We start from the raw sequence: 18,245 nt of genomic DNA on the forward strand, positions 1-18,245 counted from the left end.
CATTTGAGATAAAAGGAGTCATACCTGCTTGCTGTGTTTGAATATTTGCTCCTTCAAGTCAGTTTGTGCAAATGGAGGGTCTTCATTCCCTGTCTCACAGACTCACACCACTGAATCACTTTATCAGGACTCACAGCAGGTGCTATTGCTGACATATAAGACCACCCTGTTAAGTGTATTTTATTCAGTTGCCCTTCAAAGCCAGAAGTGCTGGCAAGTTTTGAGGACTTGACAGTACTGGTGTTCACTGGAGCACCCTTGACAGACATCATCCAAGGACACACATGCCCGTGTAACAAATCAAATTTTAATGCAGACCTAGAGACATGAGGTACAGTTCCATCGCTCAAGTATGGTCTACAGTACAAATTGAAGCTGATAAATGGAAATAAATCTGAGAAGAGAATAAATTCCTTGTGCAAAGAGACAGGGACCAGAGATTTTCTAGTGTCAAGTCCAGACTGAACTTAATGTTCAAAGCGACTGCAACATGGTTTTAAAGTGGCATATTCTTCAGAACAGTCCACTAAAAAAAAACTAAAAATCACTGAGCTAAGTTATGTACTGGAATAAGTCTGAAGGTATGAATCAAATTATTTAATCTTCAAGAAGTGATTGACATATTCTTAAAGTCTTCATTACCCACCATAACCTTAAAAATTTTCTCACAAGCCTCTGCGATTATCAGCTTCTCAGCAAATTAACTGTACCACAGTCATATCTTCCTGTAGTTACCGATTAGCCTAATCAAAGAAAACATATATAAAGGGGAGTTGGAATTTTTCTCCCCTTTCCAGTCAAATATGACCCACTTACCACTCTTATTCAGGAGTATGTCTCAATCTGTCACTATGGAAATCATTTGATGTCACAAATATGAGATTTTAGAATCAGTTAATATGTCAGGCAGTTAGACCAACACTAATTACAAAGGAGAAAAATTAAATTTAGCACACGTGCATTTATTGACAGGAAATAGTGGTGGGAAAGGAAATTAAGCAGCATCTCATGATTGTTAAGTGGTCCAGAAGAAATATATCAAAACATATCTTATGAAAGCTCCTGTAAGTACTTAAATAATTTTTGGATTATACTGTGGAAACATTTTAGTATGTGCATTTTTATACACCTTGGAGCTTACTAGAGACCTCTACTCTATATTTCTTAAGTAGAATTCATTTCCATTAGAAGTTTCATATGCTTGTTGCCGTATTTTCCTCCCCTCCCTGCTGCTTGCTGTTGTTACATGTATATTTGTTGTGTTAGTTTCTCTCTCATTCACAGTGACTTACTAATAGAGTATATCCAGAAATTATTAGAATTATTAAAAGACGTTCCTTTTTTGGTTAACATTGGTCGGCAGGGTTGATCTAGTTTCTGGTGCATATGCACATGTGCATGTTTATAGCTGTGTGAGCAAAAAACTCACTGAAATTACTGAGTGTTCAGTGTTGGTTTTTATTGCACATGTATTCACACAGACTGTTCATTTAATGACTATTCACATAGAATATTAATTGGTTTTGCTACTTTTGAGAGCAAAGAGTCTATAGGCTGTTTCTTAAAGAGTAGAGTTGAAAAGAAATCATAATAAAAATTTATAATATTTGTTTTATCTAACTTTCTTTCTTTTTCCCTTCAGAAAATTATTTATTTTACTATCCATGCGGCAGAAGGAATAATAAAGTTTAGCTGGAGGTAGATTTTTCATCTTAGTTGTCATTTGAAGAGATCATGACAAGGTTTCCTAGACCTAAAAATCAATTCACAGTACTTTATTCTTTGATGCATCTGTAATGGTTTTGTACAAATAATTTTCTTTTTCTTTTTTTGTTATGGCTTGCAATTAAAAGAGGGGGGAAAAAAAGAAAAAAAAAAAAAAATTGATTTGCTGCAATAAGGAGTAGACATCCAGTATGAAAAATGACAACACCTTTCATATCTGAAGGGAGATTGTAAGGATTTGCATTAATAACCAACACAGTTCTTCCCCACTAGGCTTTCTTCCAGCTAAGATACTAGTCCAAATAGAAAGAAATAGCTTGAAGTCATTCCATCCTAGTTGACAGTGGCTAGAGAATTAAGTCCAAATTTTTGCATCTTATCCACCAGCAGATTATTTCATTCAATTCTGCAGCCAAATGAAGTCAAACCAAGTTCAGATGTTCATTATTCAAAACAGTTTTCTAAATGTGACTAAAAAACATTTTGATGAAACCATTAAAATTTCTCTCCCAGCTCAGCCATGACTTCAGATGTTCTTTGGTGCAGTCCATAAAAACTCTAGGTACTTGTCTCTCAGTTCTCCTCTCCTGGGTTAGCTGTGTCTCATAGCTGCTGATGGGGTCAATGAGAGGCAGAGAATATTTTGGATCTTCTGACCTTAACTGAGCAACCCCGCAGTGTTGGTTCTCCCTTCTGGTACTGTGGAAAATAAATATCAGTTAGAGATTTATATAAATTTCATTTATATATATATCATATTTATATCATCTCTTATGTATATAAATCATCCCTGTATAAATCTCAGGATGTCTTAAATTTGATGGATTTTCCCCTTGTTGGTCTCAGGGGTCAAAAAATCCTTTGTTCTGCACACACTCTTTTCTTAAGTAGCAAGGTTTCCTTACTTTCTGTTGTTGTTTCTGTAAAACAAAAGTATGACAATCCCTTTTCTCCCTCAGAGTCCTCTCACAGAATGCTAATGTTGTGTAAGAGCTCATTGAAGTGACTGTCAGCTTTACTTTAAGAAAAGTGAGGTGTGTAAACCTCTCCTATCATGGAGGGACACTACACTTCCAGTCGGGAAGCTGTCCTTTTTCCACTCATGCATTTGTCTAATATGACAATCATCTTGGCTGGAGGAGAAAAGTATGCAAGGAGATAACTTTCAAGGTAGTTCAATTTATCCTAATGCTCTTGCTAGTGAGTCACTGCTGTTTTGATCATTTTTGGTTTTTGAACTACAGATTCAGTGGATTGTAGGAAGCAAATGAAGGGAAGTGTTTTTCTCTCTGGCAGCAATTTAGAAAATGATTTTCATGTTTCATCTACACAAAGATGATTTAATTAAATACTTTAATCCTGGCCACAAATAATTTGTGTAGTGGTTCAGTGAGAGAAGTTCAGCATTGTCTTGTCATAGAGCATTTACTTAATCCTGTCGTACCTGCTCGATAATTACTTGCCCAGATCTGTCCTTGCATTAGCTACAAAATTAGCTTAGAGGACTTGGAAGAAAAGAGGAGGAAAAAAAATCCTTCAAATTCGTTAATTTATGATTGCTCTTGATTCAGCCCTCATTCAGTCTTTCTGAGGGGCGAACCTTCCCATCTGTCGTGAAACGAAATAACATTAGTACTCTTCAGTTTCTAGACCTGATCAGAATCTGATAATGATATATAGGTCTTTCTTCCACTTCCAAAACAGGCAATAATCTCTTTTTAATGCCTCTGTATCTTAAGTCACATCTCACATAAATACTTCTTTCTTTTAGTGCGGATATACTCGCAGAATTCACTTCCTTGAAGCATTGATCTTGTAAGCTTAAATGGGAAATTGTTTGTTTTTCATTCATGGAAAGACAGGAGCTGGGTTACTCTTCATGGGATGATAAAAAATTTTGTCCCAAAATCTGATTTGTGCCTTGGAGTTTGTTTCCTCATGCAATTAATGGCTTTAGTGACAGAATAAGGGCTTTAAATTGAATCAGAAGGTCACGTCTTACTCTAGGACAGAAACTAGCATTTCACATGTTAGAGAATGGGACTTTGTCTCTTTTTTGTTACTTTGAGTAGTTAAGTACCACTGAAAATGATCCTTACATTTCTTATTACAATTTGCAAAGTACAACTGACCATCAGTTTTCTTACAGCATTGAACACAGAGAGAAAAATCTTAAAAATGAGACAGGAAACAGTCATGTCAAGAACAAGTTTATTTCTGAAAACACTTAGAGGTGACAGGAAGCAAGTGTAGCTCGAAGCTAAAAGTATTGCTAATGAAGTGAGGAGTTAAGAAATGACTCGGGGGATCACTTTTGACAGTGTAATAGAAGATGACCAAAACTGGATGGATTAAAACATGAGTTATTTAGGATACATTTAGGGGAAAAAAAAATAATAAAAAAAAATCTGTGCACAGATGATACTGGAAGAGTTATTCAGAACCACCTACATTATCTTTTCTTTGTGAGGAGTAAATCCTAGGCAGGTCTGTCTGGAACTACACAATTGGATTTTATAAGCAAGTCCAATGTTTGTGCACCTCCAGGAAAGAATCATGGGGAAGGAAGATCAGTTCTGCCTTCAAAAAGGGCAGAGGTGGAAGCTAAAGTGAGATACTGAAGGGAGCCTTGCACAAATCTGCCCTCACTGCTACCAAAGGATTTACGTTTTTTAGAGATTATAACAGATTATCTGTAAATGTCCCATTTACTGGATGCTGGAGCTATAAACTGATGTCCTGACAGTTTTGTTTGGAGTGATTTAAGAAATTACTGCTATCATCTCCTCAGTAGTTTTCCATGAGCTGTATTAACAGACTTACTGTCCCTCTCACTCTCCATACAGCCATTGTAGAGGAGCAGTGGAGAGGGCTGCAGCCAACACGGATAGCCGGACACCAAGATGAACTGAGTGGATAGGAACTCCTGCCATGGGGTGGTAATTTCGCAAATTAGTGTGCTTGCCTCTATAGCATTTATGTGACTGAGGTCTGAATTAATTCTCATAGTGTTAAATCCAATGGAAGTAAAGATTTCATCACAGCATTTAACTAGGTCTTACTGATCTTCCCAATATGCAGCCAAAATTGTCTTCTATATCACTCTATCATTCTTTTTTTTGACTTAATTGCCTTTCTAATCTGCAAACACATATATTAACTTCTGACTGGTTTTTAGTACTTGAAAAGCAATCCATTTTTAATTCGCTAAAGTATTAAATATGTTTCTATTTCAATTTGTATTTATTATGGTGCTTAATGGCTATGCAGCATGACTGACAAAAGGTGACATCAGTTTCTATGAGCCAATGAAGGGTCTGACTTGTGATTATCTGATGAGTGAGGAACCCAAGAAAGACAGAGAGGGAAGACCTTTGTTTTGTAATTTTTTTTTCTTCTTTAACGCAGAAGAGGCTTATGATACAGATAGGCTGTGAATAATTTTCTCATACTTTTCTCATGCATTTATTCCCTTTTTTAAGAGCAGGTACAGTGTGCCATCTGACATCTGGGCTTATGAGGGAGTGAGTTAGCTAGGTCCCTTTTAGAGATTTCAGTTTTAATTTTGTTTTCCATCTCATCCTTAGACAGGTGAAAAGGAAAATAAGTCAATAGAAAATTACTGATATTTCACTTGCTGTTTTTACCCTTTTGATTACAAAATTTATTGAGATGCAAGATAGATTCAAAATTCGTAACAGCATTTTACTACTTCATAAAGCAGATGTTGCTTACACTTCATGCATTAATAGGGATTAAGGGGATTAGCAGCTACTAGAACTTCCTGCCTTTTGCGTGCTTTCCTACAGCAATTGCACACTTGGCTTCCTGCTTCTTGATGTCCTCAGAATTCTTAATTCTTTCATGCCTCTCTCTCATTTTATTGTGGAAATATGAGGGGTTTTCAATATTTGAGATAATAATTTTGATTCTTTAGTATTTTGAATGAAAGCTTAAATGTTAAACCTTGCTATAAAAGTCACTTTAAAAAAAAACCCCAGTGAAATTAGACTCAGATTAATAAAGGATACTGTTGTTTAAATTTAAATCTAGGTGGAGATCCTATAATTGATTAATAAAGAAGTTCACAAAAGTTTTTCCAAGCTGTTGATAGGTTCCTTATTTTTAACTACTTGGGCGTTTTAAATTCTGCTGCCGTGCCTGCCTACAGAAGCTATTGTTTTGCTGAAGCCCAGCAAATGCTGGCTATTTTCAGCCAAAATCCATTTCACATCTTGGTCTCCTGCACATAACCTTTTAGAAGGTCCACACTAGTTGACCTCATTACAGGGGAGGAGTCTGTAGGGTTTGTGGGGTGCTGGTGTGACATTTTACATACTTATGTAGGGGAAGGAGCATACAGCCAGGACAGGGAGGGAGGGCCTGTGTGAGAAGTTGGAATGATGCTTTTTCATAGATGGCAGACGACATGTGAGGCAGTCTGCAGTCTGACCACATGCAAAGCCCTTCAGCTTCCAGGAGGAGAGCCAAAAAGACCCCTCTAAACATTAGGACCAGTAGACTTCTGCCCTCCTTTTGCTTTTTATCATATGTCAACTTTATCCAGTGAGCAAACTCCTAGTAATGAACTCTGGATCTCTCTCCATCTGTCTCACTAAATGCCACTTGGAACGAGTGTCTTTTCATTTGACAATAAAATCAATGAATGAAATATTAGAGGCTTGAACGATATGAGGTGCAGAATACATTATGGGACTTGTGTTTCAGTGGACAGCAAGTCTTGCCCTTTCTTCCTGTTATTACCAACAGACCTACTTAATGAAACATGTGCCTTCTGCTAATCTCTCACCTCTTTGCCTTTGGACTTCAACTCATTGCAACACTTCAAAGACTCTCTGACTCAGGGCTGTGTGATAAAATTCTGTATTTCCTGTGTACTACTGGCCTCAGATTTTTCATCTGTTTGTCTTAATTAAAGGAAGACCTAAACTAACTAACTAATTAAACAACAGAGAGGGAGAGGGAACTTAAGCTGATTTTCATAACATCTGTTTTTATTCCTTCACTTAGCTGAGATAGCCTTCTTCCTCTTTGCTTGAGGATTCTTCAGAACAACAGGAATCGCTCATTACTTAGCCAATAAATAGGGACAAAAGGGAAATGTCAGTACTGAGACAGACTTGTGTTAAACATCTGAGAACCACTGGTGCTATCCACAAAGTGCATCTGCAAAAGGCTGAAGAATGGGGGTTTGCTGCTTTTTCCAAGCCTTACTGGATTCTGCATCAGGAATGTTAACTGTTTCGTTGTCAAACGAAACGTCATATATGTAGCAAACAGCCATAAAATAAGAAAGTAAACTAGCTAATGCTTGCTAGCAATCCACAAGGCATCCTGTATGATTTATTCTTGGAGCTGAAGGTACCAAGCTCAACATGAGCTCAAGATGGCTACATTTTAACTTTGTGCCCATTATGACTGTACTATTGGACATGCTGGCAAAACTGAGCCAATGCAATGTATGATTTCATGTTGGGTTTACAAGTAAACATATTTTCAGCAAGAGAAGATCTCAGCCACTTTACCCTTTGAATCCAGATGTCTCCAGAGTACAGGTTGAAAGGCAGAGAAGAATACAGAGGAAGGATGGTTGTTTTCAAATTTAAGACCAATTCTCTGTGCATTTATTAGGTATTTGCAGTGCTCCATCTCTTGCTGAGATAATAACTTGCAACACTTCTATTCTGTTTTCCAAGTTGTTCTTTTCTTCTTCCCCATGGCCTAAGTGCAGAATCATGCCCTATTTAGGGAAGCTGCAGCTCACTGAAGAGGTGACTTGTCTCTGATTGCACAGCCAAGCCAGTCAACATAAGAATGAGGAACAGATCCTAGGACTCTCGAACTCATCACTGCAGCATGAGATGCCTGATACAGCCACTGTTTTGTAGCATAAGGCAGAAGCATCTCTGACTCTTTAGGCTCAAGATGCAAAACAGCAAGTTGTTTGGTATCAGAGCTCTGTCCTATTTCCTGATACAGGTTTAATTGTGCTTCATCATTAGGTGTGAACAAATATTTGCTGTATCATCTTACTGTCTGATACTCCTGATGCATAAATAAGTCTTAGCAGTAGTGCTTGTGAACTCTAACCTGTCTTGAAGTCCATAATTAAAAGGATAAGGTGAGCTGTTTACACAAACCAATTGTCAGTGTAGTAAGTGCCTTTAATAGCATTGGCAAGAAGTGCTAGGCAGGTAGCATCATCTTACTGCAGTATGTGTCTACTGAAGAGACAACTCCTGAGTTTTCATTTAGAAGAATTTGCAGAGACTGGTAAAGCAACATATCCAAAGGGAATTGCAAAGCTTGTTTATTCTTTTAACAGAACTGAACCCAACAGAGGGGAAAAATAATGTCAACATAGTTGGATTTCAACACCACATACTATAACTTGGCAACCTTTTTCACATTGAGTGGATGACTACAGCCCTTTCTACAGATTTTTTCTGATTTGTCTTGATTTTTTTTTTAATTGTCGCTAGAAAACTAACCCTTTTCATTTTGTTCATCTTGGGCAGGCGGGATTCTGCCTCTGCTTCTCCATTCTGGGATTTCTCTGATTCTCATACACTGATTCCTTGCTTCCAAACATTCTTGGTGTGCTAATCGATTTAAAAGATTTGTTCCTTTTAAATCAAAAGAAAGGGGGGTTAATATCTTGCTGTTAATATATGATAACTGCCCAAAAGGATATGAAGTAGGAAGCTGTGCACAGTTTCCTTGATCTTTGGAATATTAGGAAGCTCTTACTCTTCCTATAATTCCTTGCTAACAAAGACATTTACCATTCCAACAACCTCAGACAACAATCACCAAAACCTGATGAAGTGTGGCAATGCAGTGATGTTATGAAAATGAGGGACAAACAGACAACTTCAAACCTCTGTTACCTGGTGCAAATATGAGTTAAGATCATTCAGTTAACATCACTACTGAAAAATGCAGCTGCCTGAATGTCAAAAGGAAAGTGATGAGACATGCCTGGAATCCCAAGGGATGTGCCCAAAGTAAATCTGTGTCAGGGCAGCACAAAGCGTTCAGAGATGTGGCAAGGAAAAACTCAGCCATCATTGGACCAAGTGAGCTGACAGCTGCTCGAAGATGAGCTGAGTGGGAATTTCTGAGTGATTACTGGCAGTAATTCTGAGTGATTTAAGCACTAGGTTTTCATTAGGACCAGTCTGTCAGTGTCTAAAATCAGTGCTCTGGGTCTCACAAGTCCTGGCACCTAGCTCACCACTCACCTCCCCAGTGACCTTGGAAATGTCGCTCCCATCACCATGAGTCTCAGTTTCTCCTGCTGTAAGTTCTCCTTAATGAAGTGCAACTACTGAAAGGCATTACATCAGAGCCTTATTGATCACACACTGTGTCCTGCTGCTTGGTTCCACATGACTGAGACAGGTTTAGGCTTTGCCTTATCCTCTTTATAAAATTTATGCACTTAAGACAGGCAGAGTCATAGTGCATGGATAGTTACTCTTCTGCTCTTCACAGTTTTATTCCATTATCTCTGGCAGAAAAAAAAAAAAAAAAAAAATTGTTCAGTGATCGCTTATTCCTTCATAGCCCAAATTCAAACAGTGGTTTTAATACCTTGTATATTCCTGAAACTCGGGACCCTTTCTCTCAAATCAATGCCTGAATATTAGGAGGGGTGGATTTGAATTGACTTTGTTCACAAGGATATTTTGCTGCTATCAGAAAAAGAAATTTTCAATTTAACAAGAGTGTGGGGTTCTATACTGAATAAACCAAAAATTTGAAAGGAGACCATAATAAGGGAAATACCATTGGTGTGCATAGAAAAGTAAGGTGCGTAGTCAGAGCAGTGGGTACATCTGATCTCCTGAAGCCTGGTTAGAAAAGAATATTTACCAGCTGGAAAAGGCTGAAAATGTATAGTCTCCTATTGCTGCTAATTGGATGTCAGTTCTACTGCTGGGACAATTTGTACTGTAAATAGTGACATAAAAACTAAGATGAGGAAGGACTGGCTCAGCAGCCCCTGTAGCTGGTATGAGCCTCTCTTCTGCTCAAGCTCACAATTGCACAACCATTTCATTCTTCAGACTCCATGCCAGAGCACATTTCATGGCAATGAGTTGGGCATATCACAGAATGGGTCCAGTTTGGAAGGGACCACAGAAAACTGTGAAAAGTTTTGTTGAAAAATGAAAGGGTTTTTTTCTATGCTTACCTTCTTGTCCTCAGCTGCTGAGAATCTATTTCCCTGAAATTCTGCAGATGAAAGTGCTGCAGACATTAATGATAGATTTACTAGCTTTGCTGGAGTTTGCTGGGCTTCTCACTCTCCTCTTAATTTTTCTAACAAGCTCCTTGGAGGACACTAGAAGATGATCGGAAACCCAATATATTTTCTTCTCTTGATTGATTTCATTCTTTCATCTTTCCTTATGAAGATGAATCGGATCTAGGTCTTCACCCCAACCTTTCTCAATTCAGTTCTATATACTGCATCCTCTGAATCACCTTTTATGTATGCCTTTTGAATCCTCCCTCCTACCACATACGAAACATTTGTCATGTTTCTCTCTGTATAGACTCTTGTCAAGTTATTTTTCTTCTCTGGTCTGAGTTGCTTTAACCTCTTTTTTCCTTGTCACAGCACCATCTCTGAGTACATCCCAGAGGATAGCTGATACCATTGCTTTACATCCTTGTTTCAGCATTGCCAGAGTTTGCCTTTATTCCTTTCACTTGTTCTTTTCCATTGGGTCAACCTGACTCTTGACTTTCTCTGCCCTTGAGATATTGTATCTACCTCTGCCTCATTTGCCTACCATCCGTTCTTACCAGGTATTCACTGTCTGTATCCTCTCTTCTTCTCCTGGCACCTGTGTACTATGCACATGATGCATCTGTGCAGCCATACTCTCCTCTTCTGATCCAATCCTGCTGTACCTTCAGTGAGCCACTCTTTGGCCTCCTTCTCATCCAACCTGTGCCTTAATAACTGCCCGTGCAGTTTCTCTCCATGGGTATTTAGTCCACTAAGAAGGAGTAATGGTTGCTGGGAAACAGCAGCATACTTAATGCAAATGAAATATCAAGCAAAAAAGTTTACCTTTTGCAGAAGGCGTTTTTCCCTGAAACCTCATATTTCCATGTGTAATAAGGAAGTTCTAAATGGCAGAGACTATATACTTGCACACAAATACCTCTACATGCTTATGTATGTATATATATGCATGTTCATGTGCATACGAATATAATGCATATAACAGCTACATGTTTGTGCACTTGTGAAATAAATGCACAGCAAAGGTCAAAGTATTCAATTCTGTTGAACACAGTGTATCCTGTACCATACATGTGTTTGAGACAGTGTCAGACTGTATTTTTAGGGTCTGGCACACTTGTGTTGTAGAGCACACACACAGTTTCGTGTGTGTATTTTACATTGGATTCATGGTAAAATTTCTAAAAAAATTTATAGAGGAAAGTCCTGAGGGATTTTGTGCTTGAAATAAATTTTCAGAGGTAAGTCAGGGCGTTTGTTGCATGAGAAGACAGAGTCTCTTTTAGGAATGGGAAAGGACATGGCAGTAGAAAAGAGGAATGAGCCTGGGAGCATGCATTTATATAGACAGCATGCATTTATATAGACAGTGCAAGAATTGCAAAGGGCAGCGATAGTGAGGATGAAGAACTTGAATTTGACAGTGACCTGAAGAGGCGGATGAGAGATGTGGCAGGAGAAGTGAAAGATTTTAGAAGCCACATATTTTGTATGAACCGATACGTGGTCAGGGGCAGGAGGGCTATCAAGAAAGGGTCAGTCACTCAGGCAAGACTTTATATGAAGGGCAACATATTCAGTTGGTATCAGTAAGCTTAGATACACTAATTTCATTGAAATCATGCTGATTTTAGTGGACTCATGTAAAAACCACTATAGGTTTAAAAGAAAAAAAGTTTCCACTAAATAAGATGTTGGAAGTACCTGTAATAACTATATTTTTTACTATTATTTTTATTGTTTATAATAGCAAAATAACATCAAGGCAAGAGCTGAGGTTAAAGTCCTGTGTACCATAGACTACTGAGAAGATGAAATCCTCTAAAACTGGGAGAAAATTAGGGCAGAATAGGAAAATATTTTTCACAGGCACCAAGACTGGCACCAAGCAAAAGTAGCTGATACCAGACCCAACATAAATAAAAGCTGATACTTTTTCAGATGTGTGATGTGTTGCGAGTGACTGTATCCAGAGGACCCCCATTAAGAAGTGCCACCATACAGCTGCACTGTTGTGTTTCATGTTGCACAGTTTCTTCTCCCTGCTGCTGGTAACAGCTCCCTGTTGGATGGAGCTTCAGCCTGGCCACATGCTGCTTCTCTTACCCTTTTAGTAGAAAGTAGCTGAGGACTTAACATTTGCAACATGTGAGACAGGCAAAATGGAAGAGAGGTAAAGTTTTTTTCAGGGAGAATTGAGCAAGGGGCTGTTCAGTGTCACCCAAGAAATTAGTGTCACAGCTGAGAGCTGAGTTAAGGTCTGGAGTCCCCTTTGTCGTCTGAGTTATGGGATAATCCTTTCCCCTCCATTCGCCCCCAAAAATCTGTGAAGTAAAAGCAGAATTGAAGGCACTGAGTTGTCAGGTTCAGAAGTCTATTTTTTCCCATGGAAACCTCTTCCCAGCAACAGCCAAGCTTCTTATCGTGCAAGAGCTGTCGGGCAGCTGTTCTGTGCAGAATGCTGTAGCTGCAGCTGCTTTCTGGAGAAGTCTCAAGCCACAACCAGGCAGCACACATCCCCATTCCCTCAATCTAGTAATTCTGCCGGTAGTTTTTCACTCTGGTCATGCCAGAATCATAGCCTTGTTTTCTCTTGTCTGGCTGTTAGGGGTGATAGATGAAGAAGTAAGAAAGACAGCTTAATTTTCATAAGCTAACTTGTGCCTGGAGTAACAAAGAGTGAGAGGAGTGCACTTAATCATAACTGCAGGACCAGAACAGAAAATGATAGAGCTTTTGCTGTTACTTGTGGTATTTTATTATAGTAACTCTTAGGAAGAAGAAACCAGCAGCTCAGAATGCTGAAAGGTTCAAATCCATTAATGGCAGGCACCATGTTCTCATCTGCTCGAAGAATACCTCACATAACTCTTTTATGCTTGCCTTTCCTAAAAGGCTGTGCTGGGAGGGAACTCTACAGAAAACCTGAATTCAGACTGAGGTATGAGAAGAGGCAAAGTGAACCTGGTGATAATTCCTGCAGAACTGTGAGCACCTTGCTGGGAAGGCACAAAGGGTGGCAGAGGGACAGGCTGGTGGGTGGTCAGAGAGCTGTTTGCTGTGCCTACTTGACACCACACATCTATTTGGCCAGTGCCTATGTCTGTAACTTTGTGACGCACTTTGTGAAAAATGTATATTATATGGCTCTACACAAGATATTTACTCTATGTATTATGTTGTATTAATTGTTAATGTTGTATTAATGTTTTGATAGTATAGTAAATATAGTTTTGTAATTAAAGTGTAGTTCTTGTATGCCAGCCACAGGAAAACGTAAATCTTTCAGAGAAAAAAAGAATTTCCTACTTCCTTATCAGAAGAAACTAACTCCTCCTACCTCTCTCAGCCTTGAGAATGCCACAGAGATTAAAGGAAAAAAAAAGTGATACTAACCAGAGACGGTTCTTTGTTTAAATAGAGTTTATGCATCATGTATGAAATATATGAATATTCAACAGGCTATTGCTTTTAAGAGATGGTCCTTTGTTAGCAGGGGTCCTTCTCCAAAGCTTTTTGCTTGGGGAGGCACCCAGACATCTGAAACTTTGTGTTTTTTGTCTCGTATTGTCCTAACTCTAATTGTTCAATTTTTTTACTCTAATTCTATTTTTAACCATCTTATTTACCATTAAACTTTTAAAATTTCAAAAACAAGTGAATGGCATTTTTCACAACTTGAAAAAGTAAATAGCAAAATTAAATAGCCGGTAATCTCACAGATAATCTCACAATGATTCATTAAAGAAACAAAAATTTATTAAAACTCTGAGTGAAAACCTTTGAGTGAACTTTTAGTTGGTTGCAATTAGAAGGACAAAACTTTGGAATTTTTTTTTTTGTTTGAATTTTGAGATACACGGAATAATGTCTGTAGGGTATATATTATGCATCTGTATTATGTGTCACATTGTTTTATATTATTTAATATGAGGATGATTGTACATTCTTAGATGTTATTTTGATATCTTCATATCAAAATATTTGAGGGATATCTTCCAGAAAATATTTCCACTTTTTTTTTTCTATATTGATTCAGAATGAAAACCTTTTTGGAAACATTAATATTTGCTAAGCAGCTGAAGTTCTGTTTTCTGGATTACTTCTGCCTTAAGTCAAGATTGCAGAGACAATGTAAAGGGAAATAAAAAATATATTCTTCTTTGGCAGAGACAGCAACACTATTCCAGCCTAGAGAAAATAGAGATATAACTAGAGAAGATGGAAAGCATATCTCCATAATTTTCTCCAAGGTGGCTTGGGAGACAAGCCATCACATCTGCCTAATGGGCTTTTATGCACCAGTAAGAGTTACAACAGCCTGACAAGTTGCATAATGCTCTACCCTAGGACAGTACGTGAACGTGTGCAAATTCCCAGGCCATTACAAAAGCAAACCAAAGCGTGTCAGCTCATACATTTTACTGTGTGTTTGTGACAAGCTAAAAGGATATGTACAGGCAGTTATTCCAGCTCAGTTGGTACACAGTAAGTCACATTATCTGACCCAGGTATCTGAGCCCTAAAGCTTACATGGTGTTCATTTCTGCCTTCATCCATGTGCCGTATCAAACCTCAGGGAATTATGGTGAAAGTAAGATCTGTTCTGGTGTCGTCAAAAATAAAAGGAAAATGCAGAAGGAAATTATACAACTGCAGTAAATACCTGCAAACATAATTTCCTTTTTTAGTTTATTTTGGCATGAGAAATTATAACTGAGAAATAAGTATTTTAGGGATAAGTTACTAGAACTGAGATTTTGGATATGTGGGAAATAAAAAGCATTAACAAGCATGAAGGTTTCTTCATTTTTTCTTATTCATTGGTTTAAAGGCTGAAGTCTGTAGCACGTTGAGAAGTCCATGAGGCTAAAATAATGAAAGCAGACTGATGCTCCATGGTAAAGAAGTTTGATACCTGCTTCTTGCAAATGGCATTCTACCATTCTTTTGATGGTAGCTGTACTATCCTGAGAAGGACTCGTGGACTGCTGAGTTGTGAAATGTGCTATTAGATTATGGGCAGGGTCAGTCCCTTCCTACCAGTGCTGTCAACCCATTTCAGCCCAGCTGAACCTGCATTTTCTATTGAGTTTGTTTTGTTTTGTTTTGTTTTGTTTTCCTCCTCCTCATCCTTAACTAGCCAATGTTTCTTACTTTGATTTACTCTACTTCAGCTGTAAGGGAGTGGCTATAAACAGGTGGACTTCCAGCTTGGAGTCAATGAATGTTGGTTTAAATTGTGTCCTTTGGCCTCTATTGGCCTTAGCCTCCTTTCAGCCACTTGAGATCCCTTTCATATTTCCACACACTACATGGCTTGTGATGTCTAATGTGCTGTCCAGTGTGTTGCAGGTGTCTCACAGGTTGAGAGATGGTATGATTTATCTGTATGAACAGAGTTACTCAGGATGTGCTTGCCTCTGGCTTGTAATTTCCTTCATTTGCTTGTGCATTGCACTCTGCTAGTATTGCCAGTTTTCAGTAGCACCAATGGGTCTTTGATATGATCCTTTTGCTCTCTCCCAGATTCTCCACATTCTTAAGAAATTATTTGTGGCATCTAATGTGAAAAATTATATATACTGTATAATAAATATGTAATGGAATAGGAGTGACATCACTGGAAAATAAGGTCTGGTGAGGAGACATGTTATCATTAGCATAGAGTAGGATGATGCTGGAGTGGTGTGGAGTGGACTTGGTAATCTCTCAAAGTTATTTTTAGATTAATTTCCATTCACTCCTTGAATGCTTTCATGGTGTTCTGGTTCATTTTTTGTATACATTGGCCAATCATTGCTGCTCACACTCTTTGAAACAGCATTCGAGACATGTTGGGGTTACTGACATTCCACTGATTTACAGATACCACAGAAGAGTATTGCAATCACCTTTCAAGCCAATTACAAAATTGAATCAGTCATAGCTGTCCTTATGTCTTGTTCTCAGCCCAACCTTGTCTTGGACCACGATGAAATTTTAGTAATATATAGCTGTGGTTGTATGTAAGCAACATAAAATGTTCATTTCAGGCTTTCAGTGCACTGCTGTGAACATACAGACAATTTTATGAGCATAGCTGGGATTTGAAAATGAGCCTTCAAAGCATGATGCTTAATTCCTTTCTCAAAAGGTTGCAAAATAATTTCCAGTACCAGTCTCAGTGCCCTCACTGAGCATGTCCCTCTTTCAAAGCCCTATTCCTTTTCTTTTCTCTGACTAGATCCAAATGCAGTTCTCCCCTTCCCTCCATCCTCTGTTACCACAGCATCATTTCAATCCTTCTCTTAATTTACATTTTATACACCACATTTTAGGATGTAATTAAATCCTTATCTATACACACATTCATTTTTTGGCTGATTTTTAAGCAGTGCAAACCTAGACACATTTGATTTAAAATAAATTTTACTTTAGCTGAAGCCAGCTGCTAATCAATGCAAGATAAACTGAAATAAAACTAAATAATTTCTATGCAACATTCTACACAGGCGGACCTAAATTACTTTTAGATTACTGTCTTAAATTAAAATGGTGCAATTTTCTATGTAGGTAAACTCTTTAAATCCAGTATTTTTTGGAGGAAAAGGGTTTTACTTTGTGACTGAGAAAAAGAAAATCCATTAAACTAGTAGGGGGAGCATGGGAAAAGAATAATTTCTTACACTGAGCATTGTTCTTCAATTATGTTATCTCCATCAGATAATGAACGGATCTTCATATTAGATGATCATTTTACCAACACTTAATTCTCATAGGAAGATTCTCCATCATTGTATTCCAAAATCAAGCAGCATTCAGATTTTTGTGGCTGTCATATTTCTGTCAGCATGACAAAGGTTCCCACAGTGTTTAATTACTCAGACTAGCCAGGGAAGAAATGAGCCATTCTGAATTTGCTGTGCCAGGCTTGCTTGTCTGTTACATAAGCTGGCTTCTTCTGAAGGCGTGGAAGGAAGGCAGCACCCCAACTTCTGCCTTCTCTTTCCGCTGGTTGTCCCTCTCTAGATTTCCTGGGTGTTTTCCATTGATTGACTGATCTTCTTGCAATTTGCTCATTTTCCAGGGCAGCAAGTTCTTGGCTTAGTGGAGAACCAGAGTGATTGGTATTTGGGCAATCTTTGGAAGAACCATCGACCCTGGCCAGCTCTTGGGAGGGGCTACAACACAGGTAGGACCTGAGGGTTTGCTTTGAATTAACACCTGCATTGAGTGTGCAGTCAGTCTCCTGGTATAGAGAGTATGAGATATGGTAATTTGCACCTCCCTTCCTAAGCTACAGCTAAATTTATCTTTTAAAAAAGAAAAGGGATACCGTGCCATGCATTTTGGAGTTTACGGTCTTCTCTAAATGCTGTAAGAAGAGATTGCATGAAATCTTTTGGAAGAGCAGAACTTTTCAGCATTCTAACAGGTCCTCAGCACAGGTCCTTTGACAGGTCCTACAAGATTTCTGTCCATGGTAACTCATATATATAGGCCCAGCAAGAGGGAATGAACAGGAATTGAGGCTTATTTTCTGTAGAGAAGTAAATGGTATCACAAAATGTTTGCCCAATAAAGATAATAACTCCTGCAGGACACCAACAGGGTCATAATTGTCCTAATAAAATGCAAGCTACTGGCCATAAATTTCTGCTGCCATGAGAAAGGAATAAAGACACTATATCAGAGAATTTATTAGGTTAAAAGAGACAGGTCTTCCCACTGATTTGTGTTTGGTATATGAGAAAACATACCAGGTGCGTAAAGAATGCACACATACACCTAAATCATTTCAATGCTGGGCTTTACATGCTGATGCAGTGAGTTACGTTCCCTCTGTCTTTGTAATAAAAGGACAGAACAGATGGTAAAGCCTCCATTTGAAACAGATGAGTCCATTTAAATATCCCAGCATTATCAGGAAATTATTCACCATAATAGTGATTTTGCTTCACAGAAATATATTGTATTGAATTAAACAGACTAACTAGAAAAAGGATTGAACAAGTTGTGGTTGGGTCATCTGTATTTCTATATTCTTATGTATATTTGTGGGAATCCCACTAATTTTTATGAATTTATATTTTAGCATCTGCAGAGCATCTCTGTTCTCTGGAAGTGTTCAAAAGGATAGCCTAACAGAACACAGATTGATATGGATACAAGATCTTGGCAGAATAGGTTTGTTTCCTGACTCTTTGCCAGAATTGCAAATAGAAAGGCTAGGTCCGCCCACCCCTGCTCCCCA

General features: G+C 38.2%; 1 protein-coding gene across 5 annotated transcripts in view; it reads left to right on the forward strand.

Annotated features, from left to right (window-relative positions):
- The window catches only part of LARGE1 (LARGE xylosyl- and glucuronyltransferase 1), a 285,588-nt gene that overhangs the window by 199,703 nt on the left and 67,640 nt on the right, over nt 1-18,245 (forward strand). For all 5 annotated transcript variants that reach the window (XM_040061698.1, XM_040061697.1, XM_040061699.1 and 2 more), the window contains one exon: nt 17,079-17,183. In XM_040061698.1, coding sequence (XP_039917632.1) covers nt 17,079-17,183 — 105 coding nt within the window. The remainder of the gene's footprint in view (nt 1-17,078; nt 17,184-18,245) is intronic.

The sequence above is a fragment of the Hirundo rustica genome, chromosome 4 (genome assembly GCF_015227805.2).
Source record: "Hirundo rustica isolate bHirRus1 chromosome 4, bHirRus1.pri.v3, whole genome shotgun sequence".
In the NCBI taxonomy this organism is placed as follows: Eukaryota; Metazoa; Chordata; class Aves; order Passeriformes; family Hirundinidae; genus Hirundo; species Hirundo rustica.